Source organism: Natrix helvetica (assembly GCF_964273705.1).
Source record: "Natrix helvetica genome assembly, chromosome: 5".
In the NCBI taxonomy this organism is placed as follows: Eukaryota; Metazoa; Chordata; class Lepidosauria; order Squamata; family Natricidae; genus Natrix; species Natrix helvetica.
This window is the reverse complement of record NC_138551.1, coordinates 145,710,899-145,733,097: the sequence shown is the minus strand read 5'-3', so window position 1 is coordinate 145,733,097 and position 22,199 is coordinate 145,710,899. Positions and strand designations below refer to the sequence as shown.

Below are 22,199 nucleotides of genomic sequence, written 5' to 3'. Positions count from 1 at the left end.
CAGGTGGGAGGAAAAGGATTGGTGGGGGAACCCACAATTGTTTCACGGGGAAAAAATGCCCTGTTGGATTGCTGCCTTCCCAACGATTAATCTCTGGCGTGTTGAAGACCATAACAGGATTTGATGTCCCGTAAAGGAAAGAAGTCCGGCAAATATCGTGGTTTGGCAATAGTTTGTCACATCCCTCTTCCGTTGATCGCATCTCTGGCGATCTTATTGGGCGATTATGAGGTCCTTTTGGGGGGGGGGGAATCTTGCTCTTGATGGAGACAAACACCAAGATGGGAAGAAAAATAGACATATTGTTCGGTGCACTCTTTTGTAAAAAACCACCTGTGCTCAAAAGGTGTAAATCACACACACCGAGCAGGATGAGTTTCACCAACATCTGTGCGTCTTTTGCAAAGCAGACCATTACGAAGATAACACTAATTTCCACGCAACATCGACTAATCTAGAGAGCACCAAAAAGGAGGCTGCAAACGGCAACGTATTGCTTCTCTCTCTCTGTCTCTCTCTCTGTCTCTCTCTCTGTCTCTCTCTCTCTGTCTCTCTCTCTGTCTCTCTCTCTGTGTCTCTGTCTCTCTGTCTCTCTCTCTGTCTCTCTCTCTCTCTCTCTCTCTCTCTTTCTCTCTCCCCCTGCTCCCTTCCCTGGAATTCCAGAGTAAAATCACTTGCGTTCAGTCAAGTTTGAAGTCTATAAAGCATTTCCTCTCCTTCTCCCTTTGACAAGTTACAAAATGAAAAGGCCACGCTCCGACAGCCAGACAGCCCAGGGCAGGGAGCAGCAATCGTAGAGGAAACTGTGTGTGTGTGTGTGTGTGTGTGTGTGTGGAGGGGGGGGGAGAAGGAAGGATAACGGCCTATTTGTCAGAAGGTGTTGAAAAGAGAGAGAGAGAGTCGGAGGTAATGAATCGCCCACACAGGCAGAGCTGAGATGCTCGTAGCCGTCAAGGCCAACATGACAGCCATTCATCACTTTTATAGCAGGTTGTTGATTCTCCTTCTCAAGAAGGAAAGCATCTTTACTCCCTCCCAAGGAACCACGGGGGGGTTTATTGCCCACAGCCATATTTCAGGCAGAACAAACACAACTTGCTGTAGCATCAATAACAAGTCACTTAAAGACAGCCGAGGAACTACAACACACACACACCCAAACCCTGGTCTTTCAAATGCGGAATGGATAACTGAGCGAATAGAAGAGCCGAGGTGGCGCAGGGGTTAGAATGCAGTCCTGCAGGCTACTTCAGCTGACTGCTAGCGGCAGTTCGAATCCCACCAGGCTCAAGCCTTCCATCCTTCCGAGGTGGGTCAAAGGAGGAGCCAGATTGTTGGGGGCCAATAGGCTGACTCTGTAAACCTCTTAGAGGCAGCTGTAAAGCACCCTGAAGCGGTATATACGTCTAAGTGCTATTGCTATTCCTTCCTTCTTTCCTTCCATCCATTCATCCATCGTGCACAGCGGTTAGCATGCGGTATTGCAGGCTAACTCTGCCCACTGCCAGGAGTTCGATCCTGAGCAGCTCAAGGTTGACTGAGCCTTCCATCCTTCCGAGGTGGGTGAAAGGAGGACCCAGATTGTTAGAGAGGGTGAATAGGCTGACTCTGTAAACCGCTTAGAGAGGGCTGTAAAAGTGCTATAAGTCGAAGTGCTGTAACTGAGGTTCTTGTCATCCTCATACAATACAATACAATAGTAGAGTTGGAAGGGACATTGGAGGTCTTCTAGTCCAACCCCCTGCCTAGGCAGGAAACCCTATACGGTTCCAGACAAATGGCTATCCAACATCTTCTTAAAGACTTCCAGTGTTGGGGCATTCACAACTCCCTGGAGGCAACTTCTGTTCCACTGATTAATTGTTCTAACTGTCAGGAAGTTTCTCCTCAGTTCTAAGTTGCTTCTCTCCTTGATTAGTTTCCACCCATTGCTTCTTGTTCTACCCTCAGGTGCCTTGGAGAATAGCTTGACTCCCTCTTCTTTGTGGCAACCCCTGAGATATTGGAACAATGCTATCATGTCTCCCTTAGTCCTTCTTTCTCTTAAGCTAAACATACCCAGTTCCTGCAACCGTTCTTCATATATGTTTTAGCCTCCAGTCCCCTAATCATCTTTGTTGCTCTTCTCTGCACTCTTTCTAGAGTCTCCACATCTTTTCATGCTGGCTTCTTCTCTACAACGGCTCCCAATCTAAGCTTGTGGATCCAGATGCTCCTAATAATTAAACCTGGCTTAGCAAAACACAAGAGAGAAAATCTGGGATCCTCTCAGCTGAGCTGAGCTGGATGGATGGATGACCTCCAAATATGAGAGACGAGATCCATCAGACCAAGAGGAACCTTTGGGGGTCAGAAGTTTGTTTGTTTGTTTGTTTGTTTTTATTGGAGGAAAGAGTAGAGTAGGTGGAAACGAGGGAGCAGTGCCATCTTTTTTTTTTTACCTCTCTGCTGTTTACTCAGGACAGGTGCTTAATTTAGGAGGGTGTATAGTTGCAGCTGAAACACACGCTCGCTCAACACAGGTAGTCCTCGACTTACGACCACCATTGAGGCCAACTTTTCCGTTGCTAAACAAGACAGCTGTTAAGCCGATTTCCCTTCCACCCCTTTTATGACTTTTCTTGCCACCGTTGTTAAGTTGGTAACCCAGTTGTTAAGTGAATCTGGCTTCCCCGCTGCCTTTGCTTGTCAGAAGTCCACAAAAGGGAATCACTGTTGTGGCCTGCCAGCAGATCTGGCCGCAGACTTGGACAGTGGGGGAGGTTGGGGAGGAACATGGGCCAGTCCTGGAGTCTGGGGAAGGCTCCCTGCGTTGGACGCAGAGAGGGGGCCAGGGCCGTCTGACAGTTATCAGCTGCCTTCGGAGTCGGGTATCAGTGGGGCAGAAGAACAGCTGGAGCCTGTTCCCGACATGCGCATGCGCAGAGCTGCCAGGAGAAGGGAACAGCTAAAGAACAAGGGTCGACTCAGGAGTAAAGCCACAGGTGGAGGGTGAATGGCCCCTCCCACAGGGAATAAAAGAGGAGCGAAAGGGGAGTGGAGTTTGCAGGAGGCCATGAGTTCAATTCATTAGGGTGAAGATCTGTTCCTGACTTCTTGCCAAGCAATTGCTGCTACAGCATGGCGTTTGGAAGATATTGGCCTGGCAGCTCTCCAAGCCTGATAAAGATCTGCACTTGTGAAATCTCTTGAAAGACTGTTGGCTGGGACTTTGCTGGAGAGGAACTCCCCTTAAACTAAATAAAAGGGGTTTTATCGGGACGCGGAGTCAGCTTCCTGCTTTTGGGAAGCCTTGAATTTTGATCCCATGATCGTGGGAATGCTGCAACAGCCGTAAGTCACTTTTTTCAGCGCTGCTGTAACTTTGAACGGTTGCTAAAAAAACTCTTGTAAGCCGAGGACTACCTGTAGTCCTCGTAGTACTAAGTTGAACTTCTAAATCTTTTGCTGAGAGAAATCTAACTAACGCGACCCACACATTCGTGGCGGGTGTTTTTGTACTGGACGACAGACGGGGCCTTCTCGGTTGTGGCACCTCGGTAATTGGGGGGACGGGGGTTGTAGTGGGCGGGGGGTGGCTTTTCACGCATCATTGTTCTTTCCTATGCCTTTGCAATTTTACTGTGAGGAACACCCTAAAACAGCTGTCAATTTTCATTTTCAGTTGTTTTGCTTTGATCCGCTGTTCCTGAATAAAACCTTGCTTTCCATCATTGTTTCTTTCTTTTTAAAATTGTTTTTTGTTGTTTTAATTAAACAAAAAAACACACACAGAAACCTTCTTCATTACACCTCCCAGAAAGCGTGTCGATTGGTTACAATTAAATTTCGTGCGTTACTGCCACAATCATTCCTTATACTTCATTCATATTGAATTGCGCGTTTTAAGTCAAAAATCTTTATACCATCAATATACCAACATTCTTATTTAACTATATTTGTTTGAACGTGCTTTGGTCTAGAATCATTTATATTTATATTATAATAAATGTCGCAATGGGTTATCTGTAATTGTTTCTTAACACGAGAAGATGTTGAGGAATGAGTTCCGTTAACAAAAAAAAACCCCAAACATTACAAGATTCCAGCAATGCAGCCACGTCTCCCAATCTTACGTATTTATAAGTTTTATAACAGAAACGGCTCCTGAACCTTTCCCCCCCCCCCCCTTTTCTCTTTGCAGCATAAACAATAAACTGCAGCAACCAGAAGCTGCAGCTGGGGTGCTGGAATACGCCATGAAGCATTTTGGGGAGTTGGTAAGCGATCCCTCTGTTTTTTAAGCCCATCGGCTTTGTGCGTTTGGAAGCTTCCGGTCTCACGTGGAGGGACTGCGTGTGCGGCTTGATCCTGCGAAGGAATCTACAGATTGGCAACTGTCACATCAGGAACTGCCAAAGGGCTAAATCAAAAACATTTAGCCCTTTGTCTCCCTGGCGAAATCAAAAAAAGAATGCAAAGCTTTTGTATTCTTATTCAAGCGAAATTCCTTAAAAGTTAGCAGGAGCAGGACGTCGGGCAGCACTTTTTCGAACTCGCAAATGATAAACCTGCCGGCAAGAGTCTTTATCATTTTATTTGACGCGTTATCAATGCAGTGCTTAATTGTTGCGTTTGATGAGGCGAGCTGCAGCTCACAAAAACCTTAACCAACGTATAGCGCTGATGGGCTCCATCTAAATATCCATCTAAATATTGGAGGCAATCTAGCTATCCTTTTCCCAAACTTCTTAAAAAAAGGATAAGTAGGTAGAAAGTGGAATTATTATTTTAATTCCAAAAGGGGAGAATTTGGGGCTTCTTTTGGGGAAAAGCCTGCCTTAATGTCGCCACGATGTAAAAATGGTCGCCACGATGTAAAAAAGATGTGGAGTCTCTAGAAAGAGTGCAGAGAAGAGCAACAAAGATGATTAGGGGACTGGAGACTAAAACATATGAAGAACGGTTGCAGGAACTGGATATGTCTAGCTTAAGAGAAAGAAGGACTAGGGGAGACATGATAGCAGTCTTCCAATATCTCAGGGGTTGCCCCAAAGAAGAGGGAGTCAAGCTATTCTCCAAGGCACCTGAGGCTAGAACAAGAAGCAATGGGTGGAAACTAATCAAGGAGAGAAGCAACTTAGAACTGAGGAGAAACTTCCTGACAGTGAGAACAATGAATCAGTGGAACAGAAGTTGCCTCCAGAAATTGTGAATGCCCCAACACTGGAAGTCTTTAAGAAGATGTTGGATAGCCATTTGTCTGGAACGGTATAGGGTTTCCTGCCTAGGCAGGGGGTTGGACTAGAAGACCTCCAAGGTCCCTTCCAACTCTACTATTGTATTATTGTATAATGCTGAATTACAATCCACTTCAAAGAGGAAAATTTCCCTGAGATGAGAAGAGTGTTTTTCTCAGCCTTAGCAGTTTACCAACTTTAAGCTTCCTGGACTTCAACGCCCTTCAATTTCCCAGCCACGTTGAAGCCCACCTAGTCTTAAGTCTAAAGTTACCAAGCCTAAGGTTGAGAAATATGTGGTTTAGGGCAGCGAAACAAAACGGCAGAGGCCTCTCTCTGCGATGTTTCAACACCGCTTTAGCTTCAGAAAGATTCCCAATAGGTTCACTTCAGTGGGGCCGCCCTACTGCCAATGGTTTGCTGTGTACCAGTTGGGGATGTCTACGTTTTCTCCCCCCCCCCTCCCCAAATTTCCTGGCCCCTCCTAGGAAATCCAGGCCACCTGGTACGAGAAGCTGCACGAATGGGAAGATGCCCTTGTGGCCTATGACAAAAAGATGGACACCAACAAGGATGATCCGGAGCTGATGCTTGGCCGCATGCGCTGCCTGGAAGCCTTGGGGGAATGGTAAGAGTCCAGTGATGTGTTTTGCCCTTGGGAGCTTCTGCTAAGGCCACATTTGGAATGCTGCATCCAGGTTTGGCCACCACAATGTTAAAAAGAATGTTGTAGAGACTCTAGAACAAGGATCCTCAAACTTTTCAAACAAGGGGCCAATGCACAGTCCCTCACTGTTGCGGGGCCCGGACCAGCTGGGTGGGCGTGGTCATGTGACTGGGCGGGCATGGCCAATTTAGCAGTCCAAACAATACAGACAAATTAAACTTTAATTTGTTTTGCTCCTGGGGGTGGAAAGCAGGTTAGTGAAGGGATGTGGCCGCCTTGAGGTGTGTATGAGGGACTTCTATTTGTGTGTGAGTCCTTTCCTCCCTCCCTCTCCCTCAAGAGACCAGAGGTCTCCGTACGTCCCGTTTTTGGCCTCCAGAAGGCGGCGGGGGCCTGCGGGTAGGCGGGGTGATGTGGGAGGGGCAGCCTCGTGGTCCCCCGCAGGCTGGATTGATGGCTTTGGCAAACCGTATCTGGCCCACGGGCTGTAGTTTGAGGACCCCTGATCTAGAAAGAGTGCAGAGAAGAGCAACCAAGATGATGAGGGGACTGGAGGCTAAAACATAAAAAGAACAGTTGCTGGAACTGGGCCTGGTTAGTCTAGTGAAGAGAAGGACCAGGGGAGACAGGATAGCAGAGTTCCAATATTTGAGGGGCTGCCACAGAGAGGAAGGGGGTCAAGCTATTTCCCAAAGCCCCTGAAGGCCAAACAAGGAGTAATGGATGAAAACTAAACAAGGAGAGACTCAACTTGGAAATAAGGAGAAATTTCCTGGCAGTGAGAACAATCAATCAACGGAATGGCTTCCCTCCAGAGGTGGTGGGTGCTACTTCCCTGGAGGCTTTCAAGAACAGATTGGACAGCCATTTGTCTGAAGTGATATAGGGCCTCCTGCTTGAGCAGTGGGGTTGGACTAGAAGACCTCCAAGGTCCCTTCCAACTCTTGTTATTCTGCCTTTCCTTGGAAGTCTCTTTCCACGGGGCCCTTTATTTCACACAATAAAGCAATGTTTCTCACCCTGGCCAACTTTAAGACCTGTGGATTTCAGCTTCGAACAGTGAGATTGGGGGGAAATACAAATGTAATAATCGAATTAATTTGGTGGGTAGATGGGGCTTTCTGCTGGGTTTATAACTCTCGTGTGTCTTGTGCCTTGGGCCCTAGGGGACAGCTGCATCAGCAGTGCTGTGAAAAATGGACCTTGGTGAACGACGAAACACAAGCCAAAATGGCAAGGATGGCAGCGGCAGCGGCTTGGGGCTTAGGTGACCGTCCACCCCACCCTTTGCTCCTTGAGGGTCTTCTTCGGGGGAGGAACCCCTGGGGTTCACGCTTAGGCAAGGGAGCCTTTCAGAGGCAGTCCCACATCTGGCTATGCCAAAGGGACTCTCTCAGACTTTAGATATTCTGCTTGCACCGTCCCGAGCCACGAGATCAAACGATAGCCCAGGTTCTCTCTTCGGCTGGCATAAAATGGTCACGAGCCTCGGCGGTGCAGTGGCTAGAGGGCAGTACTGCAGGCTCCTTCTGCCGACTGCCGGCGGACTGCAGTTTGGCAGTTCAAATCCCACCAGGCTCAAGGTTGACTCAGCCTTCCGTCCTTCCGAGGTGGGTCAAACGAGGAGCCAGATGGTTGGGGGCAAGAGGCTGACTCTGTAAACCGCTTAGAGAGGGCTGTGAAGCAGTATATAAGTCTAAATGCTATTGCTATCTCCCCCTCTCCCCGTATCCTATTTGGCCCAGTTTTGCAAAGCCTTCCAGAATCAGTGGTGGCTGCAAGATGCTAAATTTTGCAGGCACAGGTGAAAAGTCTGAACAAACCAAAGTCGGCATGAACCAAGCGGCATAAATAGCCAGCGGTGGGATTTTGACCCGACCGATTGCTGCGGCCAAACCAGATCCTCCCATTGGCTCAAGCTGGGCTGCTTTCTTTCTTTCTTTCCTCAGGGCAGTGGGACAGCATGGAAGAGTACACCTGCATGATCCCAAGGGACACCCATGACGGCGCCTTCTACCGGGCTGTCCTGGCTCTCCATCAGGACCTCTTCTCTCTGGCCCAGCAGGTATTTCCTAAAGCTTGCCAGCCCTGTTTGGGATCCCTTCTTTTGAACCCCATCCTAACCTGTTATGCATCTGTACTTGGCAACCTGCAGTCGTTGTCGTTTTTTTACTAGCCACCTGCTTCATATCAATATAATCAGCTTCCAGGATCGTAATGGCCTACTTATCCAGAGATACAGATCATTGAACTTGAGAGCCGTAAAGAAACATTAGACAACTGCGGTATTCATCGGTCACTTAGCATCTGAATGCTCTCTTGTATTTTGCTGAGGCAGACCATCCATTCATCCCTCCATCCCTTCTTCATCCATCCATCCATCCATATGACAAACAGAATAACAGAGTTGGAAGGGACCTTGGAGGTCTTCTAGTCCAACCCCCTGCTCAAGCAGGAGATCCTATACCAGGGGTAGGCAACCTTAAGCACTCAAAGAGCCACAAAGGTCCTAAATGGAAGCCTCCCTCCCTCCCCCTCCCCCCGTTCAATTCTGGAGCTGACCGGAAGTCCAGTTCCCCCCACCATAGAGTCTCCTCCTAATGTGGTGTCCTTTTTCCTCTGCTGATCCGAAGTCCGGTTCCCCCCACCATAGAGTCTCCTCCTAATGTGGTGTCCTTTTTCCTCTGCTGATCCGAAGTCCGGTTCCCCCACCATAGAGTCTTCTCCTAGCATGGTGTCCTTTTTCCTCTACCTGTCCTAACCGAAAGCCGTATCAGTTGTGGAGCCGACCAGCAACAGAGAGCCGCAGCAGAGGGATGAAAGAGCCGCATGTGGCTCCAGAGCCACAGGTTGCTGACCCCTGTCCTATACTATTTTAGACAAATGGCTGCCCAGTCTCTTCTTAAAAGCCTCTAGTGTTGGATCACCCACAACCTCTGGAGGCAACTTCTGTTCCACTGGTTAATTGTTCTCTTAGGAAACTTCTCCTTAGTTCTAGGTTGCTTTCTCTCCTTGATTAGTTTCCATCCATTTGCTTCTTTTCCCTGCTTCAGGTGCTTTGCTGAAGAGGTTGACCCCCTCTTCTCTGTGGCAACCCCTCAAATATTGGAAGGCTGTTCTCATGTCACCCTTCTTTTCACTAAATTAGACATATCCAATTCCAGCAACTATTATTGATATGTTTTAGCCTCCAGTCCCCTAGTCCTCTTTGTTGCTCTTCGCTGCACAGTCTTTCCAGAGTCTCCACATTTAATTGGATTGGAAACTGGATGCCACATTCCAAGTGTGATTTTACCAAGGCCTTATATCCCAGGAATGATTGTTGGCTTATCTTTCAAAAGAAGCCCGTTCTGAAGTCCCCTCCGAAATTCACAGCCGGTAGAAACCTCTTAAAAACAAAAAACAAAAATGTCAAGATGATCCAGAGAAAACCTTTTGGCCGCTAGCAACGCAAACAAAACAACCCCCTCGGGTACTTAGAAGGACACTTCCTTGATCATGCCCTTTTTGTACCTTTTGAAATAGAAAAAAAAAAAAGAAACATAACGCACCGTCCTGCGGCTGTATTTGAGCTTTGGATTATGGTCGGACGGGGTGACGATCGCTTCGTATTCCACACCAAAGGGGTAGTTGCGTAACCCTCGAGAGAACACGCAGCTTGTCCTCCTGCAAGTAGGAAGCCGTGTCCCTTCAGGGGAAATTCTCTTTTTTGGGGGGGAGGGCGGGCTTCTTTTGTACGGGAACCCAGCTGAGGTTTTTAGAAAGTCGCCATCTGGAGAGGTTTTGCCTGGCAAGAGCGTTTCCAAGCCATTACCCTCTTGGGATAGTTGTTTATCAGATTTGTAAAGACCGCCTGACTTAAAATCACGGAAAACAAACCTACAGCCACAATGACACACAAAAAAAAGAGGATGAGAGCCATCTGGGTGAAATAAAACCATCTTGGGCCTACATCTTTCCTACTCGGGCCCACCACTCTACCTAGCTCAATGCCTGGGGGTGGGAAGAGCCAGGAATTAAAGCGTCTTCATAAGTTTTTTGAAGTTTTAGAACACACTGATGGTTGGATTTCTTTGTGTTTACCTTACCCACGATGTGAAAAAGATGTGGAGACTCTAGAAAGAGTGCAGAGAAGAGCAACAAAGAGGATTAGGGGACTGGAGACTAAAACATATGAAGAACGGTTGCAGGAACTGGGTATGTCTAGTTTAATAGCAAGAAGGACCAGGGGAGACATGATAGCAGTCTTCCAATATCTCAGGGGTTGCCACAAAGAAGAGGGAGTCAAACTATTCTCCAAGGCACCTGAGGGTAGAACAAGAAGCAATGGGTGGAAACTAATCAAGGAGAGAAGCAACTTAGAACTGAGGAGAAATTTCCTGACAGTGAGAACAATTAATCAGTGGAACAGAAGTTGCCTCCAGAAGTTGTGAATGCCCCAACACTGGAAGTCTTTAAGAAAATGTTGGATAGCCATCTGTCTGAAACAGTATAGGGTTTCCTGCCTAGGCAGGGGGTTGGACTAGAAGACCTCCAAGGTCCCTTCCAACTCTACTATTGTATTATTGTATTATTGTACCTCACCCTTTTCCTTCTCCTTTCAGTCTTGTGGCATCCAGAGCCTACATTTCCTATACCTTTTTATTTGGATTTCAAATGGTCGTCCCCCGTCCCCCCCAGCTATTAACTGTCTTGTTTATGCTGCTCTCCCTCTCTTGTTCTTACCTAGGCTTCCCCCAAAAAATTAGGAGGCAGAGTCCTGGTCCCAGCAAACCCCCTTTTATTAAACGAACGTGAATTCAATGTTATCCAACTATATCGCTCCTGATGGGTTTTTTTATTTGGGGTATTTTAATTGCATTCAATTTATTTAGGGGTTTTTAAACATTGTGTTTTTACTTGTTTTTATCTATCAGTTCACCTCCTCCTTGTATATGTCGTGTATATGTCTTGGTATATGTTTTGTTATATGTATGTCGATATATTTATTTCCTATGTTTTGTTGTACGCCGCCCCGAGTCCTTCGGAAGAGGGTGCGGCTAAGAAATAAATATTTATTATTATTATTATTATTAATTCCTCTCCTTCACATTCAGCAAAGGCCTGGCAAACAGTCTTTCAAAGGAATATTTATGACCACAGACCTTATCTATCTTGGAAAGCTGCCATGTAAATATTTTCCAAGGAAAGGAAAGGAAAGACTGGGCACAGAGTCTCTGAGATTCATGGATAGATCTTCACACTCCTGAAACTAATCTATCGACGGACCGGACGAATTGTTTCCTGCAAAAGCCCACTCCTCTTTTGCTCCTTTTTTATTTCCTATGGGAGGAGCCAATCACCTTCCATCTGAGACTCTACTCCCATGTCGACCCTGATTTCTGAGTTGCTCTTTTCTTCTGGCAGCTCTGTGCATGCGCACACTGGGAACAGGCTCCAGCTGTTCCTCTGCCTCACTGCTGTCTGGCTCCGTAGGCACCTGATCACTGCCAGACGGCCTCGACCCTGTCTCTGCCTGCAATGTTTGTTTTTTTCCCCTTGCTTTTGTTCTGTATGTGTTGTCTTGTTTTTTAAAGAAAAATAAATAAATAAATACTTATTTTTTTAAAAAAATCAGGATTCAGCCTTTTGGGAAAAAAGCAAAAAGCTATTTTATCCCCGGATTCTGTTTGGGGAGTTTTTCCTTGGTGCAGGTCTTCATTTTGCTTAATCTTTTCTCCCCACCCCTAGTGCATCGACAAAGCCCGAGATCTCCTGGATGCTGAGCTGACCGCCATGGCAGGAGAGAGTTACAGTCGAGCTTACGGGGTGAGTATCTCGTCTCCTCATCCAGCACTGCAATCCTTCCTTAGGGAATCTACAGGGAGTCCTCGACTTACAACAAGTTCGCCGTGAGTGAAAGTTTGACGTCACAATGGCCCTAAAAAGAGCGACTTATGACCCCTTTTTCACACTTACGACCCTTGCAGCGTCACGTGATTTACATTGGGATGCTTGGCAACCGATTCACGTGACGGTCGCGTGGGGTTGCGTGATCCCCCTTTTGCGACCTTCTGACGAGCAAAATCAGTGGCAGGAAGCCAGATTCGCTTAACGACCGTGTTACTAATTTGAGAACTGCAGCGATTCACTTAGCGAACGTGGCAAGAAAAGTCCTAAAATGGAGCAAAGCTCAATGAACACGTCTCACTTAACAACGTAACTTTTGGGTTCCGTTGTGGACGTAACTCCCGGAGTGGCGATGATGATGGTGCCAACCCCCCCCCTTTTTTTTTTGCAGGCGATGGTCTCCTGCCAGATGTTGTCTGAGCTGGAAGAAGTGATCCAGTACAAGCTTGTGCCGGAACGGCGAGAGATCCTTCGCCAGATCTGGTGGGAAAGACTGCAGGTAAGGCTATCTTGGAAGCAGCAGCTCCGAAGAAGCAGGTCTGATATTCAGAATCAGTTTAGAAACTCTGATAACAGGAGAACAGCACGCTCCCTCCCTCCCTATTCCCAATTCCCATCTCCTCCCTCCCTCCCTCCTTTGCCTTCCTGCCTTCCATTCCCATCCCCTTCCTCCCTTTCGTTCCTGCCTCCCTTCCATTCACATTCCCATCTCCCTCCCTCTCTCCCCTTCCTTCCTTCACTCCTTCTCTCCTTTCTTCCTTCTCATCCCATCCCCTCCCCATCTTTCCTTCCCATCCCATCCCCATCTCCCACCTATCTTCCTTCCTTCCTTCCACCCCTCCCCATCTCCCTCCTATCTTCCTTCCTTCCTCCCTCCCTTTCCCTCCCCTCCTCTTCTCCCTCCGTTTCCTTCCTTCCTTCCTTCATCCCATCCCATCCCCATCTCCCTCCTACCTTCCTTCCTTCCTTCCTCCCCGCCCCATCTCCCTCCTATCTTCCTTCCTTCCTCCCTCCCTTCCCCTCCCTCCTCATCTCCCCCCTCTTCCTTTCTTCCTTCATCTCATCCCATCCCCATCTCCCTCCTACCTTCCTTCCTTCCTTCCACCCCGCCCCATCTCCCTCCTATCTTCCTTCCTTCCTTCCTCCCTCCCTTTCCCCTCCCCTCCTCATCTCCCCCCTCTTCCTTCCTTCCTTCATCTCATCCCATCCCCATCTCCCTCCTACCTTCCTTCCTTCCACCCCTCCCCATCTCCCTCCTATCTTCCTTCCTTCCTCCTTCCCTTTCCCTCCCCTCCTCATCTCCCTCCTCTTCCTTCCTTCCTTCATCTCATCCCATCCCCATCTCCCTCCTACCTTCTTTCCTTCCTTCCACCCCTCCCCATCTCCCTCCTATCTTCCTTCCTTCCTCCCTCCCTTTCCCTCCCCTCCTCATCTCCCTCCTCTTCCTTCCTTCCTTCATCTCATCCCATCCCCATCTCCCTCCTACCTTCCTTCCTTCCACCCCTCCCCATCTCTCTCCTATCTTCCTTCCTTCCTCCCTCCCTTTCCCTCTCCTCCTCATCTCCCTCCTCTTCCTTCCTTCCTTCATCTCATCCCATCCCCATCTCCCTCCTACCTTCCTTCCTTCCACCCCTCCCCATCTCCCTCCTATCTTCCTTCCTTCCTTGCTCCCTTTCCCTTCCCTCCTCATCTCCCTCCTCTTCCTTCCTTCATTCATCTCATCTCATCCCATCCCCATCTCCCTCCTACCTTCCTTCCTTCCTTCCACCCCTCCCCATCTCCCTCCTATCTTCCTTCCTTCCTCCCTCCCTTTCCCTCTCCTCCTCATCTCCCTCCTCTTCCTTCCTTCCTTCCTTCATCTCATCCCATCCCCATCTCCCTCCTACCTTCCTTCCTTCCTTCCATCCCTCCCCATCTCCCTCCTATCTTCCTTCCTTCCTCCCTCCCTTTCCCTCCCCTCCTCATCTCCCTCCTCTTCCTTCCTTCCTTCATATCATCCCATCCCCATCTCTCTCCTACCTTCCTTCCTTCCTTCCACCCCTCCCCATCTCCCTCCTATCTTCCTTCCTTCCTCCCTTTCCCTCCCCTCCTCTTCTCCCTCCTCTTCCTTCCTTCATTCATCTCATCCCATCCCCATCTCCCTCCTACCTTCCTTCCTTCCTTCCTTCCTTCCTTCCTTCCTTCCTTCCTTCCTTCCCTCCCTCCCTCCCTCCCTCCCTCCTTCCTTCCTTCCTGTTCTGCCCAGCCTAAGCCCTGCGTACGTGTCACTGCCAGCAGCTGCCTTCTAGTTTCCGTGCCATCTGGGAAGCATTTCGTCTCCAGAGCTGCATTCCTGTCTGGAAGAGCTGAGAGAACATTCCACCGGTTGAGGCAAAGCCGATGGGGAAGGTCTGCAGATGGAGCTGTTTATCACCCCCCAAAAAGAGGGAAAACAGGGCAAAGAAAGGATACATACCTCTGGCTCTTACTCATCTCATTCTTCTGGATTGTTTAGTGGAAAGTCGCTTTCAAATAAATCTTCAGGCAGCATCACGTTTCCTCTAATTTTAGATGAGTGGGAAAGTTGCCCCAAGTGATCCCCATTAATCTAGACAGCCCATTCCAAGAGTTGATCTCCCGGCTTTTAGGGGAAAATAAAAATTATTTTGAAGAAGGCGCAGAAAACTCAGCTTCCGGGTTTCCTCCCACATGGCTAAATAGTTAGAAATCAGATGCAGTTGAATCTATACATCTCCGCCCCAAAATGCATTTAAAACTGTGCCCAAAGGAAACCCAGTTTTTCTGACATGAAAATACAGATTTCATACACAAACGCGAACATGCCGAAAGGAGGAGCCTCCCAGGTGCCATCTCTCTCTTTAGTAGTTGGAGTGGAGGGTGGTGTCAGCGTTCCAAATACCACGCAGAATTAAATCAGAGTCCAAGGCACAGCTATCTTTAAAGTTCCAATTTAATAAGACAGACATGTTGGCATCGGACTGTGTAAATTTGAACTCCGATTTGCTTCCTGGGATTCCACCCAGTTGAAAGTTCATGATCTTATTCCCCACACCCATAAATCCATCACATGGCCCAATCTTCTTCGGCCACGCTGGCATCTCCACCCAGCCTGGTTCCGGTCAGGTGCAGAGGTGCGGAGACAAAAAGGTGACCTTGGGCTTCTAGAAAAGAATGACAACAACACATTCCACAGTTCTACTCCTTTCTATTCCCCCCTCCCAATTACGACACTGTTCTGACCCCCCCTTCCTCCTTCACCCACACAGAACATGCTCCGGAACAATGCAAATGAACAAGGTTTATTTCACAGACAGACAGAACGTTCCGTGGCAGTAAACCACCACGACAAAGCTCACAATGACAAAGACACGAAAGCAGCTATCCAGCTGGCTATGTTTCAAGACCAAAACTTCTTGCAGGAGTCCTTTGTTGACTGCTGCAAAGGGCGTATCCAGTCAACCCTTTTATAGGCTGAAGAGGAGTCTCCTGATCAACAGCTGAGAGCCCTTACCGCCGATAATTACGCCCACGCTCCTTGCGTCTACGGGCGCGGCGATAACGAGCGTCCAGGAACTCCCTGTTAATCTCTGACTCACTGTCTCGTGACTCCTCCCCACTGCTCCAAGGCATGACATCAGGAGCCCCCCTCCTCTGGCTCTCACCGCTGCTCCATGCCTCAGGCGCCTCCTGGTGGCCGACCAGACTCTCCGATCCCTGCTCAGAGTCGGAACCCTGTCCAGGGTCCTCCACATCCTCCTGAGCCGACTCATAGGGACCCTCACTCTCGGAGTCTGGTGGCAGCGGCAACGGCTCCTCCTGGGCCACAACACTACACTAATGAATCAGCATAATGAAATAATAGAGAGTGTGGCAGGCCAAAGATCCTAAAAAGGAATATAACTGCAGGCCTGACAGGCGGCCTCTCCTCAGAAGAAAAATGTTTCCTGAAATAGAACAACATAAAAGTGAACATAACAAAATTAACCACCTCTCCCCCCCCACCCCACCAGGGGGACCCTTTGGCTTATCAGGAAACTTCTCATGGAATTGTTTTACTAATTTCTCCGCTTTTAGATTCCAGCTTTTCACCCAAGTAGCTTCAGACAAAGGGTAACCCTTCCAATGCGCTAAATACTGTAAGCGACCCCTATTCAGCCTGGAGTCTACGATTTTTCCCACCTCAGATTGTGTTTCCCCTTCTATCACTACAGGAGGAGAGAAAGCTTGGCTGGATGCTCTTAGGCTGGACCCAATTACTGGCTTCAACAAGCTACAATGAAATTGTGGGTCAATTTTCCCTAGACGTCTGGGTAGACTGAGTCGAACTGTAACTGGGTTAACTAATCTTCACTATTGGGAATGGACCTAGAACTTTTGGACCAAATTCCTTAATCTTATGTATTTGGTAGATACAAAAACTTTGTCCCCCACACGAAAGGGGTTTTGGAGCGAGCGGTGTTTATCAGCTTGCTTCTTGTAGGCTTCTGCCGCATCTGCTAGAGCCTTCTTTGTATATTCCCATCCTTTCTTTAGTGTGTCCATCCATTCATTCAGAGACATGAAGGAGGGAGGTTCTCTAGGCAGCTCAGGCATGGGAACAAATTCCATGCCACTGGTAATCTGGAAAGCGTGGCTGGGGGCCCCTCCAATTAGCGTTCCATCTACCTGCTCAACCCGAATGGGACAGGCTAGAGGTCTTGTGCGTATGCCTAGTTGCTTGACAATCGACACACTGATTAAGCATCGAGTGCAACCGGGGTCCACAACTGCTTCAACTTCCCCTTCCACCCCCGTCTCAGGTACTTGGAGGTTGACTTGGAAGGCGAAGGGGCGGATGGGTGCACTCACCATTGGGTCATCTTTGGCATTTTCCTCCTCCAAGGCCTCCCCCTTGGTAGGACTCTTCGTCACCTTAGGTTGGGGATCCTCTTCCAGAGGTTGTTGGCCCTTTTCCTCCTCCGAGGCCTCCCCCTTGGTAGGACTCTTCGTCACCTTAGGTTGGGGATCCTCTTCCAGAGGTTGTTGGCCCTTTTCCTCCTCCGAGGCCTCCCCCTTGGTAGGACTCTTCGTCTCCCTCTCTCTCCCTTTATCTACCTACCTAACTACTCTGTCTCTCTCTCTCCCTACCTACCTACTCTCTCTTTCTCTCCCTCTCTCTCCCTCTATCTACCTACCTCCTTTTAAAAAAAATTGCCTCTTCAAAACCTGGGTGCATCTTATACTCCGGTGTGTCATACTCCGAAAAGTACGGTATCTCTTCCTGATCATCTTTGTGCTACAAGGCATGGAATTCTCACAGATCAAAGGTTTCTCACAGATCAAAAGTTCCTCACAGATCAAAGGTATGGGTTTTTCCAGCTCCATTCCATTCTATGCCCATAGATTGCAGGAAGGAGATTGATAAGAGTCCAAATGGCAAGAATCATATTTTGACAAATGCCAGATGTTTCACAGACCCTAATACAGTAGGAATAGTTGTATTCCTAATAGTTGCAGGAAACAGAGGTTATAAATACAAGGGTATAACATGTGTGTGTTACGGAAAACAAAGGTTTACATGTATGTGTCACAAAAGTTTACAGAATAACAAATAACAAGTTTCTACTAATTCTATTCTGGTATTATTTAGTAGATCCTTATTTCTACTCCCCTACAAGAGAAGGCTATTGAGAAACCCCTTTCTTCCTAGGGTTGCCAGCGGATCGTAGAGGACTGGCAGCGGATTCTCATGGTCCGATCGCTCGTGGTCAACCCTCACGAGGACATGAGGATGTGGCTCAAGTATGCCAGCTTGTGTGGCAAGAGCGGCAGGCTGGTGAGTAACTCCGGCCTCCACTTTGTTCAGCCTGAGAAGCTGCTCAATCTCCCTCCGTAGCAGTGGTGGGATTCAAATTTTTTTTACTACCGGTTCTATGGGTGTGGCATGGCTTGGTGGGCGTGGCAGGGGAAGGATACTGTAAAATCTCCATTGCCTCCCCACTCCAGGGGAAGGATATTGCAAAATCTCCATTCCCTTCCCACTCCAGGGAAGGATACTGCAAAATCTCCATTCCCTTCCCACTCCAGGGGAAGGATACTGCAAAATCCCCATTCCCTCCCCACTCCAGGGGAAGGATACTGCAAAATCCCCATTCCCTCCCCACTCCAGGGGAAGGATACTACAAAATCCCCGTTCCCTCCACACTCCAGGGGAAGGATACTGCAAAATCCCCATTCCCTCCCCACTCCAGGGGAAGGATACTGCAAAATCCCCATTCCCTCCTCACTCCAGGGGAAGGATACTGCAAAATCCCCATTCCCTCCCCACTCCTGGGAGAAGGATTCTGTAAAATCCCCATTCCCTCCCCACTCCAGGGGAAGGATACTGCAAAATCCCCATTCCCTCCCCACTCCAGGGGAAGGATACTACAAAATCCCCGTTCCCTCCCCACTCCAGGGGAAGGATACTGCAAAATCCCCATTCCCTCCCCACTCCAGGGGAAGGATACTGCAAAATCCCCATTCCCTCCCCACTCCAGGGGAAGGATACTGCAAAATCCCCATTCCCTCCTCACTCCTGGGAGAAGGATTCTGTAAAATCCCCGTTCCCTCCCCACTCCAGGGGAAGGATACTGCAAAATCCCCATTCCCTCCCCACTCCAGGGGAAGGATACTGCAAAATCCCCATTCCCTCCTCACTCCAGGGGAAGGATACTGCAAAATCCCCATTCCCTCCTCACTCCAGGGGAAGGATACTGCAAAATCCCCATTCCCTCCCCACTCCTGGGAGAAGGATTCTGTAAAATCCCCATTCCCTCCCCACTCCAGGGGAAGGATACTGCAAAATCCCCATTCCCTCCCCACTCCAGGGGAAGGATACTACAAAATCCCCGTTCCCTCCCCACTCCAGGGGAAGGATACTGCAAAATCCCCATTCCCTCCCCACTCCAGGGGAAGGATACTGCAAAATCCCCATTCCCTCCCCACTCCAGGGGAAGGATACTGCAAAATCCCCATTCCCTCCTCACTCCTGGGAGAAGGATTCTGTAAAATCCCCGTTCCCTCCCCACTCCAGGGGAAGGATACTGCAAAATCCCCATTCCCTCCCCACTCCAGGGGAAGGATACTGCAAAATCCCCATTCCCTCCTCACTCCAGGGGAAGGATACTGCAAAATCCCCATTCCCTCCCCACTCCTGGGAGAAGGATTCTGTAAAATCCCCGTTCCCTCCCCACTCCAGGGGAAGGATACTGCAAAATCCCCATTCCCTCCCCACTCCAGGGGAAGGATACTACAAAATCCCCGTTCCCTCCACACTCCAGGGGAAGGATACTACAAAATCCCCGTTCCCTCCACACTCCAGGGGAAGGATACTGCAAAATCCCCATTCCCTCCTCACTCCTGGGAGAAGGATTCTGTAAAATCCCCGTTCCCTCCCCACTCCAGGGGAAGGATACTGCAAAATCCCCGTTCCCTCCCGATGAGCTGGGACTCGGGAGGCAGAGAATAGATGGGGGCGGGGCCAGCCGGAGGTGGTATTTGCCGGTTCTCCCAACTACTCAAAATTTCCGCTACCGGTTCTCCAGAACTGGTCAGAACCTGCTGAATACCATCTCTGCTCGGTAGCTTCTCAGAAGGGTGGACTTCAACTCCCAGAATCCCCCGGCCAGCCTGCTGAGGAAAAGGCCTGGATGTGAGCTCTGCGTTTAACTTGTCTCTCCTTTTGTTCCTCGCCTAAGGCTTTAGCCCAAAAAACCCTGGTGTTGCTCCTGGGTGTCGACCCATCCCGACAGCTGGACCATCCCTTGCCCACTCTTCACCCTCAAGTGACCTACGCGTACATGAAGCACATGTGGAAAAGCGCCCGCAAGGTAGGACAGGGCTACTCTCTTAAGGATGGCGTCCCTTTCTTGCAGAACTCTTTCTGTCTTAGAGCCGTTGCAGTGCTGGCAGTTAAAACCAAGCCAGAGGTTCCTTTCTTGCCATCTTCCCCCCCTCCGCAATTTTGAAGAGAACGTGTCTTCTCCTCTCCTTTTCTGGAGTTGTGTCTATTTCCTACCGTATCTGGATGCTGAAGAAAGAAGCCTTTTACGCAAGAACTGTGATAAGACGCTGAGCTTGTCGATCAGAAAGGTCGGCAGTTCGGCGGTTCGAATCCCTAGCACCGTATAACGGCGTGAGCTCCTGTGACTTGTCCCAGCTTCTGCCAACCTAGCAGTTCGAAAGCACGTAAAAAATGCAAGTAGACAAATAGGAGCCATCTTTGGTGGGAAGGGAGGGAACAGCGTTCCGTGCGCCTTCGGCGTTGAGTCATGCAAGCCACCTGACCACGGAGACGTCTTCGGACAGCGCTGGCTCTTCAGCTTTGAAACGGAGATGAGCAGCGCCCCCTAGAGTCGGGAACGACTAGCACAGATGGGTGAGGGGAACCTTTCCCTTTACCTTACAGTTCCTTGTAGATCTTAATGCCCAGCACCAAATACAGGTAGTCCTCTCCTTATGACCGCCATCAAGCCCAAACATTCGGTTGCTGAGTGGGACATTTTTTTAAATTGAGGTCTGCCCCATTTTATGACCATTCTTGCCACAATGCTTACGTCAATCACTGCAGATCTTAAGTCAGTCACAGGGTTGTTAAGTGAACCTGGCTTCCCCATTGTTGGAAGGTCGCAAAGAAGTGATCGCACCACCCCGGGACACCCCATAACCGTCATAAATATGAGTCAGTTGCCAAATGCCTTAATTTTGATCATGTGACCACGGGGATGCTGCAGTGGTTGTAAGTGTGAAAAATGGCCTGAGTCACTTTTTCCGGGACTGTTGTAACTTGAAACCGTCACTAAGCAAAGTTTTGCACCACCGGTACTTAGAATGGCTTTTCGGAGCAGAGGAGAGGATGCCCTGTGTGGTCCATGAGGAGGAGGAGGAGGAGGAGGAGGAGGAGGAGGAGGAGGAGGAGGAGGGAGACGGTCTCCTTAGCAACCCCTTTGCTTTGCTTCCTGTCTTGCAGATCGAAGCCTTCCAGCACATGCAGCATTTTGTCCAGATGATGCAGCAGCAAGCCCAGCATGCCATCGCCACCGAGGATCAGCAGCACCGACAGGAGCTTCACAAACTCATGGCCCGGTGAGCAACTCTCTTGCCAAACCCAGGAATGGCACCCTAGCGCACCTACCCCAGCTTTTTGGGGCACCAGGGACCAGTTCCGTGGAGAGAGGATTTTTTCCGCAGACCGGAGGGGTGTGTGGTTTTGTGTGGTGCCTGCATCCTGCGGATGGGGCTTTGCTTGTTTGCGCGGACCGGTTTCAGGCATGCTGTGGCCCAAGACTGGTCTACACACCAGGGGTTGGCAGAAACAACCCCCGAGACAACCGGTAGTTAAAAAATGCTTCAAAAAGTTTTTTTTTTAAAGTTCCAAGGATCGCACAGAACAGCTGATTGTTGCTGATCCTCAGACCTTTTTTAAAGCATTTTTAAACTACCGATTCGGGGGAAGCGTTAGTTTAAAAATGCTTTAAAAAGTTTTTTTTTAAAGTTCCGAGAATCGCACAGAACAGCTGATTGTCGCTGATCCTCAGACCTTTTTTAAAGCATTTTTAAACGACCGATTCGGGGGAGCTGATAGTTAAAAAAAGGCTTTTAAAGGTTTTTTTTTAAAGTTCCGAGGATCGTGCAGAACAGCTGATTGTCGCTGATCCTCAGACCTTTTTTAAAGCATTTTTAAACGACCGATTCGGGGGAGCTGATAGTTAAAAAAAGGCTTTTAAAGGTTTTTTTTTAAAGTTCCGAGGATCGTGCAGAACAGCTGATTGTCGCTGATCCTCAGACCTTTTTTAAAGCATTTTTAAACGACCGATTCGGGGGAAGCGTTAGTTTAAAAATGCTTTAAAAAGTTTTTTTTTAAGTTCCGAGAATCGCACAGAACAGCTGATTGTCGCTGATCCTCAGACCTTTTTTAAAGCATTTTTAAACGACCGATTCGGGGGAGCTGATAGTTAAAAAAAGGCTTTTAAAGGTTTTTTTTTAAAGTTCCGAGGATCGTGCAGAACAGCTGATTGTCGCTGATCCTCAGACCTTTTTTAAAGCATTTTTAAACGACCGATTCGGGAGAGCTGATAGTTAAAAAAAGGCTTTTAAAGGTTTTTTTTTAAAGTTCCGAGGATCGTGCAGAACAGCTGATTGTCGCTGATCCTCAGACCTTTTTTAAAGCATTTTTAAACGACCGATTCGGGGGAAGCGTTAGTTTAAAAATGCTTTAAAAAGTTTTTTTTTAAGTTCCGAGAATCGCACAGAACAGCTGATTGTCGCTGATCCTCAGACCTTTTTTAAAGCATTTTTAAACGACCGATTCGGGGGAGCTGATAGTTAAAAAAAGGCTTTTAAAGGGTTTTTTTTAAAGTTCCGAGGATCGTGCAGAACAGCTGATTGTCGCTGATCCTCAGACC

At 48.6% G+C, this 22,199-nt stretch overlaps 1 protein-coding gene across 1 annotated transcript in view; it reads left to right on the top strand.

The window, feature by feature from the left end:
* Positions 1 to 22,199, top strand: part of MTOR (mechanistic target of rapamycin kinase) — a 101,905-nt gene that overhangs the window by 52,174 nt on the left and 27,532 nt on the right. The window contains exons 30-38 of the mRNA XM_081955490.1: positions 4,184 to 4,259; positions 5,708 to 5,847; positions 7,053 to 7,153; positions 7,836 to 7,951; positions 11,617 to 11,694; positions 12,167 to 12,274; positions 17,465 to 17,590; positions 19,494 to 19,625; positions 20,765 to 20,880. Coding sequence (XP_081811616.1) covers positions 4,184 to 4,259; positions 5,708 to 5,847; positions 7,053 to 7,153; positions 7,836 to 7,951; positions 11,617 to 11,694; positions 12,167 to 12,274; positions 17,465 to 17,590; positions 19,494 to 19,625; positions 20,765 to 20,880 — 993 coding nt within the window. The remainder of the gene's footprint in view (positions 1 to 4,183; positions 4,260 to 5,707; positions 5,848 to 7,052; positions 7,154 to 7,835; positions 7,952 to 11,616; positions 11,695 to 12,166; positions 12,275 to 17,464; positions 17,591 to 19,493; positions 19,626 to 20,764; positions 20,881 to 22,199) is intronic.